This window comes from Poecilia formosa, unplaced genomic scaffold, assembly GCF_000485575.1.
Source record: "Poecilia formosa unplaced genomic scaffold, Poecilia_formosa-5.1.2 Scaffold282, whole genome shotgun sequence".
Lineage (NCBI taxonomy): Eukaryota > Metazoa > Chordata > Actinopteri > Cyprinodontiformes > Poeciliidae > Poecilia > Poecilia formosa.
In genome coordinates this window covers 705,131-729,574 of record NW_006800221.1, presented here as the reverse complement: position 1 = coordinate 729,574, position 24,444 = coordinate 705,131, and the positions used below count along the sequence as shown (strand labels likewise).

Genomic DNA, 24,444 nt, shown 5'->3' with positions numbered 1-24,444 from the left:
TATAAAGACAGATGGATATTTTTGCAGTGTTGTAATTTTTATGCTGCATTGTTTCTCAGTATATTTTTGCCTAAGAAGCTCAGTTGTTCTGTATGTGTGCAAATTTATCTCTTTCTGTTTATTTTTTTATCCAGCCATGTATTTATGTCATAATGTTATGATTTATTAAATTTTTTTTATGCTGGAGTCTCAAATAAGACAAACTTTATCAAATTCAATATCACTGGAAAACATTTTAATGAGATAAAAAAGACTCAGTTTGACATTCACGTGTTATTTCACTTCCAGGTGATGTATAATAATTTTCAAGTTTAAATATATTAGATGCACACCTAAGTTTTTATTCTTTGAATAGTTATTCTGTTTTTTGCAAGAATATTTAAGGGGCAAGGTAATGAGTTTCTTTATATCAGTAGGTATTTTACATAACTTTTTTTAAAATTATATGTCGTATAATGCCAAATACTTTTTTTTCTGTTCTTATTTTAGTTTTTGAATGAGGGAACTAAGTTTCCAAGTGATTTTTTTTTTCATCACATTTTTTTCCATTCAATAATTCTCCTCTATGGACAGAATCCCTCCTGACCAGATTGTGGCGGTGATTGGACAGATCCTTTGCTGCCGGGTTCCGTTTGAACATAAAAGTCGTCCCCTCATTGGGTGCATTCGTTTTTGGGGCGGGGCTGTAAACTGCCCCGGTTGTGTCCGGGTAAGATGGCGTTGGAAGAGCAGTGCTCGGCACCACCTCGATGGCAGGCCATATCAGTGACACACGTAGAGTTTCCCGAGGGTACGTAAAACTCGGAGTGTTTGTGTATCGACTACGTTCGTCGCTTTTGAAAATTTCCAAGCAGCGTGAGCGGGTTTGTTTGCTAGTGAATGGACACAGCCTTCAGTAGCTGCCAAATTGTGAGCCTTTGGTCAACACCCGGCACACCGGGGGCTGCGAAATTGTGAGACATCTCCGCATGCGCACTTTGTAACAATGTTCACAATGACGGCTAGCATGCTGCTAGCTCTCCTAACACGAGCTTTGCTATCCCCTTCGTAAATTCAAATGTATTTGCAGTGCTCTGTAATATATGTTTGACAGCACTGCAATATTTCTTATTTCAGAATACAAGTTATAGCTATGCTGGGAGCTCTTAGGCATTTCCACGCATAGCATTATTACCAGGACTGCTGCTAACGTATAAAGCTCCATGGCCTTGTGTTAAAAGGTCTTAACAGCTACAATTCACCTGAATTAAAATTAAACATTTCCCTGAATTTCTTTAATAAAAACTTAATGCGCGTCTTACCTGGTCTCTCTGTTCTCTATTCAGTTTCAGGTAGTTCTGGACCTTACGAATGTTTAATTATTAGATATTTTTGTCCTGAAAATCAGTTCTTATTAATTCTGTTTCAGGGGATCTCACGGGAAAACTGCTGGCCTACATCAGTCTCCTACCCGTAGCTATTCTTGTGGGCTTTGTCACTCTCATAGTGTTTAAACGGGAACTGCACACGGTAAGTAGTGTTCATATTTGCTGTGAAGGTGGTAATGGGTCTCTCAGGTGCCTGAACAGATGTGTAAAGAAGCAGGGCAGAAGTACGTGAGAGCCCTCGTATGCTGACTGGGTTCTTCCTCCTTTTTACAGATTTCCTTCTTCACTGGAGTCCTTCTAAATGAAGGAGTGAACTGGGTGCTCAAGCACATTCTCAGAGAGCCGCGCCCTTGTGCAGGTAAGTGAGGGAACAAGTTTTTCTTTTTTCTTTGCCAGGACTTAACAAAAATATCATGTTAGATATGGGTGATGTATGTGATGAGATGATTTTGTTCTGATGACATTTAAGTATTATAACCCCTAGCAGTAGTCAGGTTTTCTTTTTCTTTTTTTTTATTGTGATAAAAGGATATGATTCTTGTACAGTGCCTTAGGAAAGTATTCATATTCGGGGGGTTTTCTCACATTTTGTCAACTACAAACAATGGTGAAAGAGCTTAAAGCGGTGCATACATGAAGTGAAAGGAAAATGTAATTTTTGAAATTTCTTGTAAATAAAATAACTGAAAAGTGGTATGTTTTTGTTCAATATTTTGTAAAAATCTATTTTCTTTGATATTGTCAGTCGGTATTTGGTTAGGACTTTAACTGAGGTATATTAAACGATACCTCATCGGCATGGTTTAATATAAATCATTTAATTGTGACTCTGGCTGTGTGTTTACAGTCATTCTCTCTAAAAGGTGAACTTTTGCTCCACTTTCCAGTCTCTTAAAAGGTTGTCTTACAGGATTGTCCTGTATTTAGTTCCATCAATCTTCCCATCTGCTCTAATCTTAACCGCGCTGCCACCATGCTACTGGTTTTTGTTGTTGTTCTTTAACAAACCACTGAGTCTTAAAACATTCCTGCTTTGAAAGATTTTAAATGTCATGGTGATACTGATATGCATTTTTTGTGAGGGGCTGAATTCACCAAAAGTTCAATTTGCTACTCTATACATTATTTTTAATCGTTACCACCATTACAAAGAAATACAAATTTCTAAAGCTGTTTTGTTCTGGGATCTTGCATAAATCTGCAATACATAGCATCTAGTTAAAAACTCTTTTTGTATTATATGTTTAAGAACCTCAATGGTTGCAGAAACTTTAAATATTGCATTATTTTTCTTGCTTTATTTTCTTTCTTTAGGATCTCATACAACCGTTTATGCCGAGTACGGCATGCCCTCGAATCATTCCCAGCTTATCTGGTTCTTCGTTGTTTACTTCTTTCTTTTTCTTTATTTAAGGTAAGTTTGTTTGTCTCTGCATTTTGGGCTGGGGTGAAAGGTCACATGGCTGAGCTTTGTAATTTAGGGTTAACCTGCTGAAATCAGTTGTCAACCCAGTTAAGTTAAAATCCAGTGTTCACCAACATTGTATGATACGCAATTACTCATCTTCGCACATTTGTTTTGCTTAACTTTTTTTGATTTTATTTTTTTTGTTTTTAGAGGGCATGTGTCATCATTTTAAGTACAGACAACATTTTTGTAATCGCTGATTTACTTTAACATGAGGAAGGATATCATGGTGTGAACTGATCATTTTCAGAATGCACCAGACAAACAATGCTCGATGTGTGGACCTGCTGTGGAGGCACGTCCTGTCCATCGTCCTGCTGGGCATGGCGTCGTCCGTCTCTTACAGCAGGTAAGCGTCTTCTTCCTCCAAATCTCTAGGATGTCCTAAATTGTGAGTTTAATGTGAAAAAGGAATAACATGTTACAAGTTATTGTTGTAATTATTAACATAGTGTTTTATTGTGACATTGAGTATTTTTTCTTAAAGATATGAAGCGTTTGTTTATCGAATGTCCCTCTAAAGTCGCTGTTTGTTGAGTTGAGAGCAAATCTTCCGATGGGGTTATAAATGGGAAACAAGATACAAATTATTTGGCTTTCACATCTGCTGAGGCCGGCATGGGTCAGTGTGACATAGATTTCATCATTTCCCCAAGGACGAACTCGGCAGATGTTCATGTGCAGCCCAAAAATTACTGACCATGCAGCCTTGCACAGTAAATATATGCCAGAAAACTAAACGTGATCACTTGTTTCATTCTTCATATCTCCTGTTAGTTCCAGAAATATTTTTAGATGCATAACCATTTCTTTTAAAGACAGAACGGGTTATTTCTGAAAAATATTCTATTTGCACTTTATTCATATTTGTATCAGGTTTATTAATTGGAGATAAATAATTTGAATTATTCATGTTTTATATATATATATATATATGTATATAAAACAAACTTTTTCTGTTCGTTGTTTTTACTATACAGAAAATTTGTCCCTTTCACCAAACTGCTTTCCTTACAGGAATAGCTTTTTGTTTCATTTTATTTTTTTGTCTAGGTTTATTTGCATAGAAATGAATCACATTTTGTGAAACAAAGTCCCGTTATGTTGAGGAAGTGCGTATGTTGCTAAAAGATTGCCTCCCTGTTTAGCATAGTGAGGATTTCCTTTTAAATGTCGATGATGGTTGTATCATTGATATTGCATCGTAAAGAAATGTGTGGACTATGATTTCAGGTCTGGACCGAGTAGGAAAAGAAAAGTCTAAATATTCCTTGGATCCATTCCCATTCTTGGTGTCCTACTTCCTTTCTGTTCACCTTGTTCCATATTCGAAGGCTGAAAACTATATAAATGCATTATTTCATTTCAAACTTGGAGTATTTTTACACAATATAAAATGTATTTGATTATTCCTGCAAAATTTGCACAGCATGCTTGTAAATGTCCTATCAATGATGACTATGAGAAATGGTTTAAAATGTATCCCTGTCTGGTAACATTTCCTTGTAGCCAAACTGCCTCTTTTCCAATAATACTAATAATGTTGCAGGATTGTTTTTTCTTATGAAACCCCCTTCTCCTGTCATTTCCAGGGTCTACTTGTTGTATCACACCTGGAGTCAGGTTTTCTATGGGGCAGTGACTGGCAGCACAATGGCCATTATCTGGTTCTTTTTCACACAAGAGGTGCTGACACCTTTATTCCCCAAAATTGCAGCATGGTAAGTGAATATTTAATTCTCCTGTCATTTTTGATCAACTAATCGGCTTCAAGAGGAGTTGGATCATTTGGCGATCATTTAATATAATGTCCTTTGACTTTGTTACATCCAACAGGCCAATATCAGAGTACTTCCTGGTGCGAGACACAAGCTTGATTCCCAACATCTTATGGTTTGAGTATACAGTGACCAGATCAGAGGCAAGGTAAGGTTCAGTCTGAGCGGATGTCACATTTCAAACAGGCAATTTAAAATGTGTCTGCCTTGTTTACCTGGAAACTTATAAAAACATGAACTATATTCATTTTTGCTCTTTCAGAAACAGACAACGAAAGCTTGGAACAAAACTTCAGTGATCTGCAGAGCACTTTGTGAAACCTCAGTTTAGGCCCACACTTCGCACAAACACACACACAGACAGACATTCTCATACACTCACACAAACGGAAGCTAAATCAACAAAAAAACACTGGAGAATCATCTTTTGGACTGACTTGGCTGCAAGGAATGTTGGGCAAAACAAAAAAGAAAAACGTACTCCAGGTAGAGAAAGATCCCGGACCGGAGCCTGCAGCCTGAGCACGTCCGTCCACACGCCTTCCCCTCTTGTACAGCTTGTCCAAAAAGCTCTTCAGTGCATGCAAGACTGTGCAAGAGGCATACTATTTAATGATAGATTAATATATATTTTAACTATAAACGCACGCTGACAGTAACAGTTTACTGTAAGAGATTCGAAGAGCCAAAATGGAGGCTTTGATCAAGTTACAAGCATATTGATGAGCGTCATAACGGCATGTATTTAGTAATTCTTTTCTTTCTTTTTTTTTTTTTTGTGTCCTTTTTTGTAATTTTGCATTGGATAACGGGAGAGTAAGTGGGGAGGGGTGGCTGGTTACAGCTCTATTGGTAGTTTGTGGAATTAACCATTTTTCATTCTTCTACAATAGAAAATGAGCAATTTCTAAAATTGGTCATTATGTAATATAAGAGAAAATTTGCACTTTGTGAAATTTGCAAGTTAAGGACTAACACTAGTTAAATGTTAAGATCCTCCCCTTTTTCCTCAAGTCTTTGCTTTGTGTCTTTGACTCGGTCCTAATATTAGGCTCCAAAGCTCATCTGCAGGCACTGTAAATCTTAACGTTCCTTCGGTAATCTTGATTACCACAGATGTAGTTTCTGTTTGCATTTCTTTGTCTGAGGGTTGTGAGACTGAATCGCAGCAGCGAGTTTTGAGTTATTCTTGGTGTTAAAGCTACTTTGGAGTGAGTGTTTTTTTTTGTTTTTTCTCGGTATTGCCTCATATACAGTAGCAACCTGGGAACAAAGTTCTGGGGGTCGGTTTTCTTTGTTTTAGTTTTTTAAGTATTCCATTTCTTGTCTTTTCTGCTGCTGCAGAAAAGTTTTCTTTTGATCTGCATTTCCAAAATAACATTCCTTATCACCTAGTGTTTAATCATAACTGATGATGGGGGGGGATATGTTTTGTATTTTGTTTTTTTTTGAAGAAAGATTTAAAAACACGCCTCAGGTCAGTTGTAGCATGTGATTATGCTTTTTCCTCGCAGCCTACGGCAGCTAATGTTGAAAGCTGTCAAATGGGGATCTGAAGCTGATTAAAACAGTCATATCATTAGCTTCACAAAGGGAAGTAGTTCTCTTAGAATTTTTTTTTTCATGTGTAACCTCTATCAGGCTGAATAAAAATGTGTTTATGTACAAGAGATGAGTTCAGTGTGCTACTTTGATATATTTTTTTCATCCTGTTGCAAACAATTTTTTTCTTTAAACACTTTGCACATGGATTTCATTGTCAACTGTACTAGTCTACTTTTGTTTTTGGCAGCGGAAATGATTCGAACACATGCATGTGCCGCTCCCTCACCTGCAAAATATAATTGCAAAAAACGATAAATTGGGGGGGGGGGGAAGCTATAAGTTTGCAATCCATGCTGCAAGGATGGTAAAAACCGGGTTGACTTTCAAATTGCTAAAAGAAAAATGGGAGCAAAATACAGAAACGGAGGCTTTAATTTAAAACTGTATTTAAACTCTAAACTCAATTAACAGTAGAAACCATGAGGATTATTAAGATTACTTTTTTTTTTTTTTTTTTTAAATGTCTAGTCAAAAAATAAGGACTTCTCTGTGGCCACAAGTTTGGTGCTCTCTTGCTGTCTGAATTTGTGGTATAAAAAGGAAATATGGCCTTTGAAAATCCTGCCACAAACAAAGGCAACTTAATGTAATGCTTAATTCTGCTATGGAAAAAAAATGATGCATGGTTTTTTAAAATGTTTTATGAATAAAAAGCTGAAAATAATGCATTTGTATTCAATTGTTACCAATCTCACCAAGTGCTATGATTTCTCCAACACACCTTACTGAATCAGTCGAGCAGCAGCTCAACCACAGATGTTTGCATGCGACAGATAACTTTGCATAGAGATTAATGGTGAACTACCTTTAATTTCTGTTGGCAGTATTTGCTTAGGCTTAATTTATTTTCTTCCCTCCAGCTACTAAACCTGTCCAAGTGAAAGGTATCTGAAAGACTGTATACCATTATTTAAATTGCTGGTTTTTAGGAGAAATGTGCTGAACTGGACCTCTGCTCCTGCCTTATTTAAATGGGCCATTCCTCTAATTCACTGTTTAGGCTTCGTACTTTCCCCAAACTCCTGTCGTATAGCCTGCATGTGAAGTCCTAGTTCTGTTTTTCTGATCTATTTTCTCTAAATTCTTTACATTTAACTTCTCCTACTCTATTCATATTTGCCCTATGTTTAGCTTTGATGTGCTATTTATTAAAAGCCAAGGCTTTAAGAATCTTGAAACCTTTTATTGCATTTCTGAATCAGACTTCAATATGTTTGCTTGTCATACTGTTAAAAAAAATGCTTGAACTCTGTGAGAAAATTGGTATATAAAAATTGCAGGGTTGTATTTAAAGGGTTGTGGGTCTTTTGGTCAAAGCAGGTTTTGGTGTCCTAGTCCAACCACTACAAGTTTGTTTTGCTCAAGCAAATTAGATGGAAAGAAAATTTAGGTACATCTACCGGCAGAGTTTAGGTCTTATCCTCTTGAAGGTAGATTTTTCACTTTTACTGTAGCTTCAAAGGTGCTCCAAACCATCTACTTTATCCTGTCCCTCCCACCCCCCATTTGTCTGTCACATAGAGATCTTCCCAATCCAAACTCTGTTTCATTTATTCATAAAGTTGTCAGTTATTCACATTTAACACACACACACACACGGTGGATTAATTTAAGCTTGAATCCCTGGCATCCTATTGATCTGTTGTCTTACTGAATCAGTGGTGATCTAAAAGTCATCCCGCCAGACAGAAAAACTAAATGGGTGTCGGGTGTGTTTACGTCTCTGCCAGCATTTTCTTCTAAAAGGATAATTAATCCAAGATTAATGTTTTGTGTGAGATGTAAGCTGTTCACCTTCTGATATTCACCGTAATTAGATCTCTGTGGAGCAAATTAAATTGCTAATCAAATCACTGCCCCAGTTTGATTAACAAGTAGACGTGTAATTCAGCTTTTCTATGGCGCACTGAGCTCTATGTTGGTATCTTGTTCGCCACTTAAGGAATGGCAAAAAAAAAAAAAAAAAAAAGTGCAGTACTGGTAAATTAGAAACTAGCTTTTAGGATTATTCTGTATTGCACTGTCTAATGTCAGCAAATAATAGACATGTTCTGAGGTAACCCAAGGGTGTTTTTTTTCACAAGAAGTAACTAAAAAAATGTTCTGCTTTGTGGATAATTTCTTTATAAAATATGCACTGTTTGCTGCTCTGCATGGGCAGGAAAAGCCATTGATGCAGTAATCTGATTAGATGTTTACTTCAGCTTTGAAGCTGAAAGGCTCCAAACATCATCTAAACATTTTTCCTGTTTTTTGTTTGCATTGCACCAACGTGACAGTATCCAGATGGTGTAGTTGGCGTGCTATGAATATTGTTTAAGTCAAAAATGGGTTTTTCATCTGATTTCCAGTTTGCAGCCAAATGTTAAAATTGGAGTTTCTGCAAAAAGAAAAAAAAAAATGGCAAGAGACGTTAGCTCAATGAAAAGGTCAACTTCTGTTTATCAAACAGAAAGGTCAGCCTGTTTGTCAGATCAGCAAAAAACCTCTTCTGTTGTGCACACCAGACTGTTTACAGAATCCAAGGAATTATGACAGGGGGGGGATAGACTAGATTAAATAATTGAAGATTAACAAGAAATACACGAGGGGTGGAGAGGGTTATTAGTTTTATGCTCACTTCTTAAACATTTTTTTGTTTACTTTACTGTAAAAACTTGGGAAACAGGATATCAGAGTTATCCGCTGTAAGACTCTGTTTCCCCAGAAATGAGAGATTTTGCCTCTGACTATTCGTAAAAATGTCAAATAGTACAAGACATTCTTTTTATTATGCGTTTAAATCATAGATCATGGAAAATGTGAAGTCAGAACGCACTCGGTGCCTGTAAGAACTAATGGCCGCCACTAGATGGCAGCCTTTTCACATCTTCGTGAATGCACCTGTACCACGATTATCTCACGATCACACGCTGTCAGTGATCGCGTCACCAAATGCAATGCATAGATATCACCAATGAAAATATAAACAATATCATTATGTCTTTGTGAATGACTTTAAACGGCATTCTTAATAAGAAATAATTCTTATTTCTATTTAGATAGAAGTAAGAATTACTTTAATACTTTTTCAGAAAACACAGTCAGTTTTATTGAATCATCATAATTTTGCACAAATCAGATGTGACACCACAAAATATTTTGCGCCTTTATCTTTGACTGAAAACTGAAAGCATGGTGTTGAATCTTCACTCAGCAGGTCAAACGCTTAAGTGAAGAGAAATAAGAAAAAAAGTATATACATCCACTAATTAGGATTAAAACAAATGTAAAAAAAAAAAAGTGTGAACAGTTCAATTATGTAATTATGATTAATGAAGTGATTGTATCCTTGCTGCCAACAGATTTCGAAACACTGAATAGCGTGTTATAATTAGAGGCTGTGGAGGCACAATTTTCACCCCAAACAAAATGTTTGCACAGATTGTACTGTTGCTTTAACAAATGTATGAGCGGTGCCATAATACGTGCTCCAACAGCCGCCTTCGTACTTCTTTTTTTGGGTCTGCTGAAACATGAAACACCAACTACCACAAGGTTCCTCAGATAAGCATCTTAGCCATGTCATATACTTATCGTGTTCTGCAATATCTTTTATACTCATAATGCAAAAGAAATTCACATTGTACATAAATGTGCATAAATGGTTGGATCAGACATAATGTGTCTGATCCTGGCGCTTCACGTAAGTTATTCATATTTTGAATAAACACACACAGGACTGTATTCCTTCAGCTCTCAAATAGTTTGAGAACTGAAGGAAGAAAAAAAAACAACATTTTCCACAGGAGAGAATGTAAGCATAACAAAGCAAATTGGTTATGTTCTCAATTATTTTACGAAAAGAGAACAATGTGACATTATTTAACTACCTAGGCTACGACTCCTCCAATTAAAGCCTCCTGTAGGACACTGAAGCCTACATTCCTTACCAATCATGTAATTAGGTGTTTCAGAGTGGGGTAGTTTTATTTTATTTCACTTTTTTACTGCGATGGCTTTCTGAGCACTGCAATTTTCCTTTACTTGTATTAATGAAAGGTAAACAGCATAGCTGACTATATGCAGTTTTTCCACATGGATTTTCAGCCTTTTCTGCTTTTTTTCTAGATCTTTCTAGATGCTTTCATCCACACCAATCTTGCTTTATACTCTAAACACCGTGAGATCTTTGCTGATCTTTAGAAAGCAAATATCTGAGATTAACATTTTACCTCACAGCGCTTTACATCAGCTTTGCATTAGCTATTGTTCAAAGGCTAGAATTGTAGAATATTTCTTGAGATGTATTTTTTATTTTTTTTTTTGCACTTTTTTGGAATTCAGAAGTTAACTTAGACTAACATTATTAAGATGGGATAATTACATAAGCCTCTGGTTAATTCACATCCTTTGAGTTAATCTAAGGCCCGCCTTTGGATGCATTTTACAGAAACACTTTTACATTCATGAAATATTATGAAAATGTGTTTACTTGTTTAAAACTGTAAAAAAATAAAAAAGAGTTCTAATAAGTGATATAACTTATTGATTGTGTTTCATTTTTAGGAAAAGTAAAGAAAAAAAGGTGAAAGAGGCTGCTTTTATGGAGTGCACACTGTTTTCTTGATAAATGTCAGATTTTGATTTAATGGCATAATTAGTGCTTGGGATTACATTATATGCATGGTAAAATGTGTGTAATGTCAGCTGTAAACCTGTCAGTTAGCAAGGCTCATGAGATTTGTCATAATCCATTTGTGTTTTGCACCTCAGCAGGCACGTCTGATTTTCTGTCTCAACGGCTGATCTAGTCTAGATGCCTGAATGGGAGCCGAAATAATTGTCAGTGTGTAAAACAAATGCTGAATTTCACCCATGAAAAATGACTAAATGACTGACACATATTGAGACAATCAGAAGGGGATAAGTTGTTACCCAAATAAAGTCTGAATGAAAAAACAGATGGAACCACACAGACTGTGCGCGCTTGTCTTTTCACAGTTTCCACTTGGGGGCAGCACAGCCTGACCTGGCAGCACAGGTTAGAGGCAACGCTTCAAGGACAGGAATCCCTGTTAAAGGTCGAAACTTACTCTGTGGCAGATAGGAATCTTACTTTGGTTGTTTTAATTTGATTATACTTTTAAGGAAATAGTGGATGCACTGCATTTTTTTCTACACTACCTGGCTCAGAATATTTTTTTATATATTTCTTTTTTTTTTATGAAGGAAAACCCAATGAGACAAATAAGCAGCCCCCAATTTACTCTAGAGGCGGGTATTCATAAATAAGGGGAAAAAAAATACATATATAAATGAATGCATAAAATGATTACAAAACTAATGCAACCGTAGATGCCCATTAACAATAAAACTTACTTTTATAGTGCTTTAAATTTGCTATTTTTGTCCAAGTTTATGTCCTGTCTTGTGAACTGACTTCTGTTCTTGTGATAAATGCTGTTGAAGCTGTTTTCCCACATCAAGAAGAAAAAAAAATCAATGTTGGATCTAAAAGCTTTGATTGCTGAGGTTGTTTGTTTCAGTTCTTTCACCTTCAAAAATGACTTAGTCTTTATTTAGATGCAGAAGGAAACAAACTGTGAGAAAAAGATGGTGTCGGGTCCTGATCCTGGACCGGCTAGTGAATATGTTTTTTTTTTCTTTTTTTTTTTCTATTTTTACAAAGCACATGTTGGGCTAATTTTAATATTGTAATGGAATAGAAAAACAGTGCTCTCTTACTCTTCTGTCTGGCTCAGGACTATTTATATTTTAAATGCAAACAGCAACATCTGCTTTTGAACACCTGGAAATCCCTGCAACTACTCAGTAGACAATATTGCCTGTGTTTTGATTTTTCAGTCAGATTTGCATTTCTGCCTCATAGGTTTAGGAGCCACTAAAGCTAGAGATTTAGTTTGACAATTATTGGAAATTTGCCTCCAGGAGGGATTTTGATCAATTTTGCAATTCTTAAGATCGCTGCAGTTGCCAAACCTATTTCTAACTCATGACATGCAAAACAGAAGACAGTAAAAATAGAAACTTTGTAACCACCTCACTTCATTTTCTGGACTCTATTTTTTCATATTTGCAATCGTTGACATCATGACATAAAGGGTAACTTAGTGACTTGGTGTGGCTGAATACAAATGTATGCCGCATTTTTCAGAATTTTACTTGTTAAAACGTTTAACGTGTCATATTTCTTCCACAGTTATGCACTACCTTGCCTTTTAAACACCCTCAAAAAAAAATTCTAGTAAAACATAAAGTTTGTGTTTGTTACAACACAAAATATAAAACACACAGAATGTATTTTGTCAGAATATGCGACTAAACATGTTTGCTGGAAGTAAATGTGGGTGTCATGGACATGAACAGGCTTCCTCCCCTCATACTGGTGGTATGAGAGGAGGAAGAATGGAGCTCTCTGGTAGTTTGTTTTTGGTAAAATCTGGCTGCACCGACTCTGAAAAGTTAAGCAAGTGGTTTTCCTGCCTTAATCTAACACAAACAGTGAATAGAAGCAAAAGTTAAAACCCAGTTGTCTAAGCCTGCCCAAACAGCATTTGAAAAGAAAGGCAAATACAGCTGAATAAACACCAAACTTTTAAGCAACTGAATGATAGAATGATTTGCTAAATTAAGGTCCTCCAGCACTTTAAAATCCACTCTGAGATTTATTATGTCATTTTTTTTTGCACCTGAACCAAGCAGCAAAAAAACTATTAGGAATGAAAACTGATTTCTACAAAAATAATGAATATTAAGTAAAAATATACAACATAAATTAAATGTTTGCATAAAAATTCACCTCCTTTAAATTGGGGGTGAATATTGGCCAGTTGGTTGGCCAATTGGGTCCAACCAATTGGCTGGACCTAACCCAACAGAGGTCCAGCCAATTGGTGCAAAGTCCAGACCTATGACTTCGATGACTGGGCTACGACTTTGATTACCACAAATTTAAAATCAATTTGTGGTAATTGATTACCACAAATCAATTGTGGTAATCACAATTACCACAACAGTTCACACTGTTCACACAAACAGTGTGAACTGTTTGAACAGTTCACACTGTTCAAACAGTGTGAACTAAAACTATTTTACAAAAGAAAAATGGACAAAGTCGGTAAAGACAAAAACACTTGCTGCTGTTAACTGCGGTGAAAAATGCTCAGGGAATACTGAATAAAGGAGGAGTGATTACAATCGACCCCACACTTCTCAGATATTTGCACTGCATTTCCAGACGTTTGGAAACAAGAACAAATTTGTACAAAAAAAAAAAAGAGATCTTGCTGGTATACATTGCAATAAACAACTTATTTATGAAGAGTCAATAATCAGGAAAGATTTCTACAATAATTATGACTTACAATGTATTTAGACTTTCTTTATATTAACCAGTTCTGGCTCCTTATCAACAGCGTCACAAAAACATAATCAACGGAGATAAAAAAAAATATCTAAGCATAACAAGATATATATTATTATTTTTTCACTGGTCTAATAACATGAATACACACCAAAGACAAACTGAGGAGAACGTCACATATCAATGGAAGCAACCTGTGTTCAAGCTATTAACACATCTTATGCTTTTGATTTTAGTTACATAAAAAATGACACCTTTTCTTCTTGTTTTCTTGTTCAGTACTCATGTTCACAATGAACCACACTTCTTTTCGTCAGAAAGCTGCGTTTCGCTTTATTGCTAACGTTCAGGTTTTTAACTTCTTCTGTGTTGTTAGAACAGTGCTGCCTACACACAAGAACTCGCTCTCATTGCCCCCCAGTGGACAACAGCAGTACAACATGCACATAAACAGAAAGTGACAGGAACTTGCAGCTGTGCCTTTCAAAGTAAATTAGAAAACATGAACACATAACACAAAATAACTCAAAGGCAAGTTAAGATGAGAACCTATTCCAACACCTTCAGACTTGTACATTAGTGAGTGTTTCATTCTGCGTGTGCAACACATGAGAAAAGTGAAATCCACCAGTGAGAGATTTTGTAAATGTAAATTATGATTGTTTAAATTCCATTGAGATGTGTAAAGGAAATTGTTTTTTTAAATAGACGTTTTTCTGTGGTGATGATGTCACTGTGTTTTTCCTATTGCTTCTCCTTCCGTAATTTGTATTACTCGGATCAAAAAGGAAACATAACATCCTGTTTTCCATTTCCACCTTATCAATTTTCTTTCGGGTCAAAGATTACGTTCGCAGATTTATTACAATAACACTGCAGAGACTCTAAATCCGTCCATAAATATAAATGGAGGCATAATTCCTGTTTGAGGATTAAAGATGTCTGAACACCTACACATACAAATGCGTGCACATTAGGGAGAAAAGTTTATGGCTGAGAGGACGGCAATACTGATGAATCAGTTGTGCTCTTCGTTTGATTCTTACCCAAAAAGACTAAAAGAAAATTGAGGGCATATTTTGATGCAGGCATTTCTATTTGAAACTGTATTTTTTTTACACCACATACTTCATCCGCTGTTGCTTTTCTGTCACACTTTAATGATTCTGATCATTAAACAAATGCTAATACCAGAGACAGATAGCCTGAGTTAATACAAAAAGCTGTTTTCACTTGACAATTTCATTTATTCGAGGATAAAAAGCCACAATGAAGAAATCACATCAATCAATCAAAGTGCGCCTTCTCTCACATCTGATGCAAAACTAGATGAAAGCATGATAGTGCCAGTCAAACATGGTGGTGGCAGTATGATGGCTGGGGGCTGTAATGGCTTTTCAGGGTCGGGGTGAATCGATCTAATTAATGGAACCATGAATTTCGCTCTTTACTGGGTCATCTTTTAGACTGAGTGTGTTTGAGTTACCTAAAAGGACAAATTGACCAGAGCAAATGGAGTTTGAATAACTTTTCTTCTTAAAAATGAAATCATCATTTGAAAAGCTTGTCTGACGGTAACCTTTCTTGGTAAAACTTTGTTTGAAGACTGATATGACACTTTTTATTATTTGGTAAATTTTTGCGCTTTAATGCAAAGTTGGCACTTTTAATGGACTTTTAATGCAACTTTGCATTGAAAGTGTCATTATTTACCGAATGACACTTCATGACAAGAGTCATAAATATTCATAAAGGCTCCTTCATGAATGTTTATGACAGTGTCATGTCAGTCTAGTGCACACCCCCATCAAATAAAGCGTTACCTATTTTCTTTGAAAAAGAAAGAAGAAAAATAAACCTGTACGCTGTTCTGTTTGTCAAAATGTGCACTTCTGTTTTATATGATCTCCAAGGAGTCTTTCCTAAAGGATGCGCCAAATCTTTATTGGTTTCGTTCACTGCCCTGGTTTGGGAATAGATTAAATAAAACTCTGTAGGAAGCTCAAGCTGAAGTGTGCAGTTTTTTGGTTCGGACGCCTAGAATCAGGAGGACATCAGGCCCTGGATTACAGCTCGGATCTCTAGATGTTCTCTGGCCTGTCTTGTCGTTCTAATCCTCCCAGTCTGAATGAAATGCTCATAAGCCCCTTTAATGTTTTCATATTTTGTCACCTGTTCATTCATCTGTTGAGTCTTAACAAGGATGGCGATGCTTCACCATCAGGTGCCATATTCCATAGTTTGTTTTGCTCTCTAGCAAAAGACTTTGAGCGTCTAAATAAAGTCATATAGACATTTTTTTTTTGTTAATGTCGCTTTGATGATTCTGAACCAGTAGCCTGTGAGTTATTTTTGACACAGTCACTACATAATCACTTCTGAAGAGACAGGGGGAAAAAAAAAGCAAAAATATTACAGTACTGTGAAAAAGTACTTTCCTCTGTGGAAATTTTTAAAATTGTTTTCCAACTTTAATGTAACATCGGATAAAGACAGCCTCATTTAATGCAAAAACGAAAGAAGCCTCGAAGTGCTAGATATGCTGTCTGCAGTTTGATCTCAATTTAACCATGATCTAGCTCCTGTCAGCAATAAGCTAGTTGTGACGTAGTTCTATACATTTTACAAATTCAGATCCTAATAGATCATGTATAAAAATGGCAGTTGTCTTTTATGAGTGGGCAAAAATCCAGTAGTACAAAAAATATATTCTGAACCTATGGCAGCCATAATGGAGTATGAGGTCAAGTGTGATGAAACTTGAAAAACTTAAACTTACAGTAACTTAAATAACCTACACGGTCCAGATTTCCAATAGTTGTTGGGCGTCTGTGAAAAAACCATAAAGGATTACAAATAAACATATCTTTGAACGTCAGCCTGTCACCATAACTTCAGTGCTTCAATGATAATCCTTCACTTTATAAAGATTTCCAGGAAATGCTCTAAAAATGTCTTGCAGCTCCTCAGCATTCGTCCAGTCAGACAACAGTCTTTTGCATCGTGCACTTAGAGCCTCTCGGTGTCTTTCTGCAAACTCAAAGCTGCCGTCTTCTGCCATCTGGCCGCTCTCCCACACATTAGAGATCTGTGAAACGCTTCACCGACTCTAGTCTTTCCAGAAAATAAATTAATAATAATAATAATAATAATAAAAACCCTGTTAGAGCCAAGAGATCCTGCAGTCCAGCTTAAATGGTTCTCGGACCTCTGTCACCTTGACAACAAAAATGTCGAGTTCTGAGGAAAGGCTGTCTTGTCTTGGGTAGATGCAGAAATCCACGTTTTTCCCAGATGTGACTGAAGGAAACGGTAAAAGCAAAAGCAAAAAAAAAAACAAAAAAAAAACACACACTCACACAGTATGTGTTTTGAGTGGCCTGCAGCACATTTTTCCTGTCATTACGTGCGGTTTCAGAGAACAAGTAACCGGCTTAAATAGTGAGGTTTTTCTGCGGAGCTTCTTGTCAGGGTTTGTGTTTAGTTGATGGAACATGTTGCAAAGTGTGCGGTGATGGACAGCACTGATCCCTGTGAAAGCAGCGGGGAACTCAGTCCACATGCTTTTCTGATTTCTTCAGCTGACAGCGACATGCATGTTGGCCCGTACCAAAAGCCTTCTCTGCTGCGACTTTTCCTCATTTCACTTTGACTCCTTTCTCGTCTAAAGAAACTACTCGTTGCCGTAGATCAGCACCTAGGACCATCTACTTTTAAGAATCAAACTTGACATCTTGCTGTAATCAACAGAATCTTAAATTCGGCCCTCTATTGGAAAATCCTGAGCTTAAATTCTTGCTTATCAGTTCAAGACTTTAAGCCGAAGTGTACTTGGATTATTCAGCAGGAAACGATCTGAGGCACACCGGGAAGTCCATTTAAGAATGTCTCAGGAAGAAGCACTGGAGTGGCCTAGGCAAAGTCCAGACTTAATCCAATTGAGCTACAGTGGCTTCATGCTTGAAACGCACACCAACTGTGCTACCATCCAGCCACTCTATTCAGAAATGATAAATCATTGGAAACTTTTTATATATATATTTTCTTTTACTCAGATTGCTTTTGTCTGATATTAAAATGATTTTGATGACCTGAAAATTTTAAAAACGAGGAACAAAAAATAAATAAATACAAAATATACTTTGGCACGACACTGTGCCTAGGTTGATTTGGATGCAGCATCAGGCTGGGCGTCGGACAGGGAACAACCTGAACCGGTATCAGCTATGAATAAATTCTGATCAGGACATCCATCGTGTGAATTATGCGAATATGAATGGTGCTCCGTAAAGCTCTGAAAATATTTTAAATCTGCAATCGGATGCATCAGTGTTCTGACTTTGGGGGTTCTGTCACAGCAGGGTGGGACGTTTGACGCAGAAGCAGCTTGTCTCTATTTCCATTTTGTGCAAATGCAACAAGATGTATGTGAGAAAGGTTTCAGCTGTGTTTTTTTTTTTCCGGTTGAAAATACATAAATCTAGTAGTGACTTAATTTTTTTTTTTTTTTTTGGCAGAGTTGCAGAAAACCCGGCAGGACTTTTAGATCATTTGTGCTGCCTGAGCTCCACAAACACTAATGTCGAGAAATTAATTTATATTTTTAACATGTGACCGGCAAGGCGGAGGGGCAGAAGGGGACAAATTTTCTGCAAATAATGCCTCAAAAAAATGTTTAAAAACTCAGACGAGACCATCAGTTTTAGCTGTTTGTCTCTGATTTCTCTTGCAAACGAGCTGGATGCAGAAAAACAAATGACGCCACTTCCTCTTGGCTCCTCTTGACTATGCTGCGCTCTGGCAGGGAAAGCATGAAGTCATTCGCTCAAACACGTCCTCCTCATCCGTGGCAGTGGTACAAGGTGTGATAGCATGGCAGACCTGGCCACAGATGGTACACTTAGGCGACCCAGAGGCTGCCTGCTGGCAGGACACACACGGTACACAAGAAACGCTGTCATCCTCGGCTTCCGCTTCAGACGCACTTACCAAACACTTCCGCCAGGTCCTCGACTGAAATCACTGATACGCTCTTTGGGTATCTGGCAGGCTCTTCACCTCGCTGGGTATTCTGATTTTCTTTTTCTTTTTTTTTTCTTTTTTCAAAGTTGACAGTTGTAGAAATTGTAGAAGAAACTGTACAGCTGTTGTTACAGGCAGGAAACCACAAAGCAAAAAACAAACAAACAAAAAAAAAAACAGTGGATAGTAAAAAATCAGGATAAACTTTGACACAAATTTTCTTGAATTTCTGCTTATTTTTACATTTATTATAAAAGGAAAATAAAAACATATAATTATAGCTGTGTGACACTTTAATGTTCTGATAATGTATGATATCCATGCATTTTTATAGGCAACCCCTTGTTCTTTATTATTCCCTGAAGAAAGTAGGTTGCTTCTTACGCAGAGCTTCGGTCTTTTTATCCAGAGGAAATGGATGAAAGGAAGCCATTAATGAAGCCATGCCTAGCATTAACTTTGTGATTTCTCTGTTTTTTATGTTCTCCTTTCCATGGAAAGTACCACCAGCTCAGGCCTTCTGGAATAGTTTTTTGCAACTGAGGCTGGTACAGCTTAAAGTCTCTTACTGGTAAAATGAAATGGTTTCCTTACTGTTGGACATGCTCGATGGGATTCAGTGACTTGATGGAACATGTTGCCTTAAATTAAATTAAATTAAATTAGAGCCATCTTGCCGTCTCTGACCTGAATGTGAGAAAAGCTTCGCTCCTTGCTTTCAGCTGCGATATGTTTGAGGGGTTTCTTGCGTGTAAACCCGGCATCAAGTCGCCCCACAGCATCTTAATGAGATCAAGACGCAGGCTTTCACAAGGACAAGGACGTTCGTTTGTCGATTCTCGTGGCCATGGCGGATTTACTAGCATGTTTTGGGTAATTGTCATGTTGCAAAGCCCAATTCTCCTTCAGTTTAAATTATATGGAGAGGACCTGACATTTACACAGAATAATTCATAGTGGATTCTATGACGGCGAGCTGGCCAGGTTGTGCTATAGCGAAGCATTCCCGAGCCATGCCACCTCCACCTCCGTGCTTCACAGTTGGTTTGAGGTTCTTTTCCAGGCTGTATTTGGTGTCCATGTAATAAAATCTCCCTGGTGAAATTGATATCAAAATATCCAAATGTTAGAACAAAAATGCCATACATTGTCCTAATTTTTTCATATCACAACGTGTCCTTTTTTTTTTTTTAGGTTTCCTTATTGCATTTACGATGAGAAATGTGTTTCCTCAGTTAAATATTTTAAGTGACATCAAAGTGTTGATGTCTGAACAACACAAATGTTGATTTTGGCTTAAGAATTGGCTAAAAATGCACCAGGACCACACTCGGTTTTTAGATATTGCAATTATTTTTGATCCAATAGTTTTGAATATATTGTTCTACATCTCTTGTTGATCATGTCATTGTAATTTCTGTTGATCTTAACTTTTCATTTAAACCTAGATCTTTCTTGGGGCATGCGTTGCAAATTCAGATTGTTTTGATCAATGTTTCTTGTATCTATCCCTATCAAATAAACAACAAAATTAAAAATATATCTTCTATTTACTTAGCTTAGCATTTTTTTTTTTTGGCATACACTTGATCGAATGCGTTTTGAGCGCTTTGTGTTCTGGCCACACGACAAAGTGCTCCTTAAATAAAATGACACCATTTGACATTATATGACCAACTAGACGCCATTGTTTTGAATTAAATAAATGAATAGGACTGAACTGTACTCTCTACTCTCTGCACAAAGACCTTATTAGAGTGTATTTGACTGACTGTATTCCATATGATTGGATTCAAATTGACCATGTCCATCAAGTTCTCTTTTGAATTGGTGCGAGATAAATAAACAAAATGTAACTGAATCTTACACCTTCTCATGTTAGTCCCCTGCAGAGTCCCTGCTGCTCTATCTGCCTGGAAATCATTGAGCATGTTCCCTTTTTTTTTTGCTCTTTCTAAACCGACTTTATTGACTCTTTTTCCATCTCATTTCAGCGTTGAAGTGCCTTTGGCAAATCTCGTTGAAGCTAGACATTACTACTAAATGAGCCTGATAGCAGATGTCCCTGCAGGCCTCGCATTTCTTTGGCAGCAATAAGCAGGTCCTTGTCCTAAAAGTTTTAAGACTTCTTCAACCCAAATATAGAAATATTGAGCTATGTAATATTTGTGTGCTTTTCATTATGTCCTTATGTTATTATATTTTCATACTGTGTGTCAAATCCAAACTGAGAGGCAATAACGAGGTGGCGCTTTGACTACACTTTCGGTTTTTACTCCATTTTTGGGATGAACGGTTTCAAGAACTCTCGGACAGATCGCCTTCTGACTGGTTCCAGTAACGTGTGTCCTTGTCAGAACGAACAGTGGTTAGCAACATTTCAAAATCAGATTTGCATGCAAAGCAGAGGTCTTCCTGCACAGTGGCACGCTGAGAACCACTGTTGCATCAGCATCCAGCAAATACACAACCGCAGCTTTCATTTGGACGTTTAGACATATGACAGAAGCTGACAGCGTTCCGCCATCCACGAAGAAACTGCGAGCTGACTGCTGCATACGAGAGTGGAGACTGCAAAAGAGATGGAAATGGGCTGCTTAACAGAGTGTGCTAAAAAAAAAACCTGAGCAACTTGAAGGGGCTTTCTGAAATATTCAAAGCAAAATAAATAAAACAAAATCACATCATTCTTTTTTTTTTACCAGGACATATTTCCCTCCCTCCCCTCCCCATCTTTTCTGGGGTTGCAGAGTGGGTGGGAGGGCTGCCAAATATTGTAAATGACAAAAGATGCAATCCAACCACAAATAAGTGGGTTAATTTATGTTTACGCCCTTTTGACAGGCTTTATGACTCATTTGATGTATTTCTCAGAAGGAAGACTACCCCATATTGTGCTGCCGGTTTCTTAGAAGAGAGGATATTTAAAGGGATCTGCAACGTTTCTCAAGCAGAACACCTGTTGGTGGCTCTACCTGCTCATATGGCGTTACCAAGGCCTTGNGGTTTGAGGTTCTTTTCCAGGCTGTATTTGGTGTCCATGTAATAAAATCTCCCTGGTGAAATTGATATCAAAATATCCAAATGTTAGAACAAAAATGCCATACATTGTCCTAATTTTTTCATATCACAACGTGTCCTTTTTTTTTTTTTAGGTTTCCTTATTGCATTTACGATGAGAAATGTGTTTCCTCAGTTAAATATTTTAAGTGACATCAAAGTGTTGATGTCTGAACAACACAAATGTTGATTTTGGCTTAAGAATTGGCTAAAAATGCACCAGGACCACACTCGGTTTTTAGATATTGCAATTATTTTTGATCCAATAGTTTTGAATATATTGTTCTACATCTCTTGTTGATCATTTTATTGTAATTTCTGTTGATCTTAACTTTTCATTTAAACCTAGATCATTCTTGGGGCATGCGTTGCAAATTCAGATTGTTTTGATCAATGTTTCTTGTATCTATCCCTATCAAATAAACAACAAAATTAAAAATATATCTTCTATTTACTTAGCTTAGCATTTTTTTTTTTTGGCATACACTTGATCGAATGCGTTTTGAGCGCTTTGTGTTCTGGCCACACGACAAAGTGCTCCTTAAATAAAATGACACCATTTGACATTATATGACCAACTAGACGCCATTGTTTTGAATTAAATAAATGAACAGGACTGAACTGTACTCTCTACTCTCTGCACAAAGACCTTATTAGAGTGTATTTGACTGACTGTATTCCATATGATTGGATTCAAATTGACCATGTCCATCTAGTTCTCTTTTGAATTGGTGCGAGATAAATAAACAAAATGTAACTGAATCTTACACCTTCTGGTGTTAGTCCCCTGCAGAGTCCCTGCTGCTCTATCTGCCTGGAAATCATTGAGCATGTTCCCTTTTTTTTTTGCTCTTTCTAAACCGACTTTATTGACTCTTTTTCCATCTCATTTCAGCGTTGAAGTGCCTTTGGCAAATCTCGTTGAAGCTAGACATTACTACTAAATGAGCCTGATAGCAGATGTCCCTGCAGGTCTCGCATTTCTTTGGCAGCAATAAGCAGGTCCTTGTCCTAAAAGTTTTAAGACTTCTTCAACCCAAATATAGAAATATTGAGCTATGTAATATTTGTGTGCTTTTCATTATGTCCTTATGTTATTATATTTTCATACTGTGTGTCAGATCCAAACTGAGAGGCAATAACGAGGTGGCGCTTTGACTACACTTTCGGTTTTTACTCCATTTTTGGGATGAACGGTTTCAAGAACTCTCGGACGGATCGCCTTCTGACTGGTTCCAGTAACGTGTGTCCTTGTCAGAACGAACAGTGGTTAGCAACATTTCAAAATCAGATTTGCATGCAAAGCAGAGGTCTTCCTGCACAGTGGCACGCTGAGAACCACTGTTGCATCAGCATCCAGCAAATACACAACCGCAGCTTTCATTTGGACGTTTAGACATATGACAGAAGCTGACAGCGTTCCGCCATCCACGAAGAAACTGCGAGCTGACTGCTGCATACGAGAGTGGAGACTGCAAAAGAGATGGAAATGGGCTGCTTAACAGAGTGTGCTAAAAAAAAACCCTGAGCAACTTGAAGGAGCTTTCTGAAATATTCAAAGCAAAATAAATAAAACAAAATCACATCATTCTTTTTTTTTTACCAGGACATATTTCCCCCTCTCCCCTCCCCATCTTTTCTGGGGTTGCAGAGTGGGTGGGAGGGCTGCCAAATATTGTAAATGACAAAAGATGCAATCCAACCACAAATAAGTGGGTTAATTTATGTTTACGCCCTTTTGACAGGCTTTATGACTCATTTGATGTTTTTCTCAGAAGGAAGACTACCCCATATTGTGCTGCCGGTTTCTTAGAAGAGAGGATATTTAAAGGGATCTGCAACGTTTCTCAAGCAGAACACCTGTTGGTGGCTCTACCTGCTCATATGGCGTTACCAAGGCCTTGTGATAGCAGTGCTCAATTTTTTTTTCTTTATTTATTTTTAAGGAGTAAATGACTCCACACCTTGCAGAACCACATTTCCCTACAGTTAAAATAGCGTGTAATTTAGGCGTATGTCTCTACCAACTTTGGACAGAAAGCCTTTGTCCATTCTTCTTTGCGTAACAGTTCAAGCTTAATCAGATTGGACAAAGAGCACCTGTCATTTTCAAAGTTTCCAAGGCTTGCCCCAAGTTTCCAATACCGTTTAGGTCAGGATTTCTTAATTTCATCAACGTACGGCATCTCGTTCCACATTTTCTGTGACCACTACAAGGCTTATGGCAAACTGCATCCTTTCAACATTGTTTTTCTTCTTGCCACTCTTCTATAAAGGTCAGATTTGTGGCGCAATTAAGAAGGGCCTCTTGACTGCTTCTCTGATTAATACTCTCCTCACCTGTCAGTTTAGTTGGACGGCGACGTCTCGGTATAGGTTTGCAGCTGTGCCGCACTTCTTTTTTTTTTTTTTCTTTTTTTCCAGATTATCGACTGAGTAATACTTTGTGAAATGTTGAAAGTTTGAACCATTTGCTTTATGTTCGTACAAACTCCTCTGAGCCCTTCACACCGCAGCTGCATTTCTGCTAAAATTAAACTACACACATGTTTTCTATTCTCTTACAGGTGAGTTCTGGATGCATTCGGTTGTTCGGGCTCACTTTGATCTGTCCTCTTGATCAGATTTTCATAATGTTATTCTGAAAGCAGGAAGCTTGGAGTCAAAAATGCTTTATTCGTGAAAGCCATCTGGAGGTGCACTGACTGACTGTTAGAAGAGACAGTCAGATTTTTTTCCTATGAATAAAACTGTCCAATCTGCAGATGGAGTCACCTC

The 24,444-nt window shown here is 37.3% G+C and overlaps 1 protein-coding gene across 1 annotated transcript; it reads left to right on the top strand.

Annotated features, from left to right (window-relative positions):
• The first annotated feature begins 673 nt into the window (after nt 1-673).
• Nucleotides 674-6,283, top strand: LOC103151469 (dolichyldiphosphatase 1). Its single transcript, XM_007571555.1, has 8 exons — nt 674-790; nt 1,409-1,509; nt 1,641-1,725; nt 2,682-2,781; nt 3,086-3,184; nt 4,428-4,556; nt 4,672-4,761; nt 4,876-6,283. The coding sequence occupies exons 1-8, from the start codon at nt 715-717 to the stop codon at nt 4,910-4,912; spliced, it is 717 nt and encodes a 238-aa protein (XP_007571617.1). The 5' UTR covers nt 674-714; the 3' UTR covers nt 4,913-6,283.
• The last annotated feature ends 18,161 nt before the right edge of the window (nt 6,284-24,444 follow it).

Excerpts from the sequence above, each read along its gene's own strand:
- LOC103151469 (XM_007571555.1), top strand. The coding sequence starts at position 715 with ATGGCGTTGGAAGAGCAGTGCTCGGCACCACCTCGATGGCAGGCCATA. Across the intron at positions 791-1,408 it reads ACACGTAGAGTTTCCCGAGG|GGGATCTCACGGGAAAACTG; the intron begins GTACGTAAAACT and ends ATTCTGTTTCAG. Across the intron at positions 2,782-3,085 it reads TTTCTTTTTCTTTATTTAAG|AATGCACCAGACAAACAATG; the intron begins GTAAGTTTGTTT and ends GATCATTTTCAG.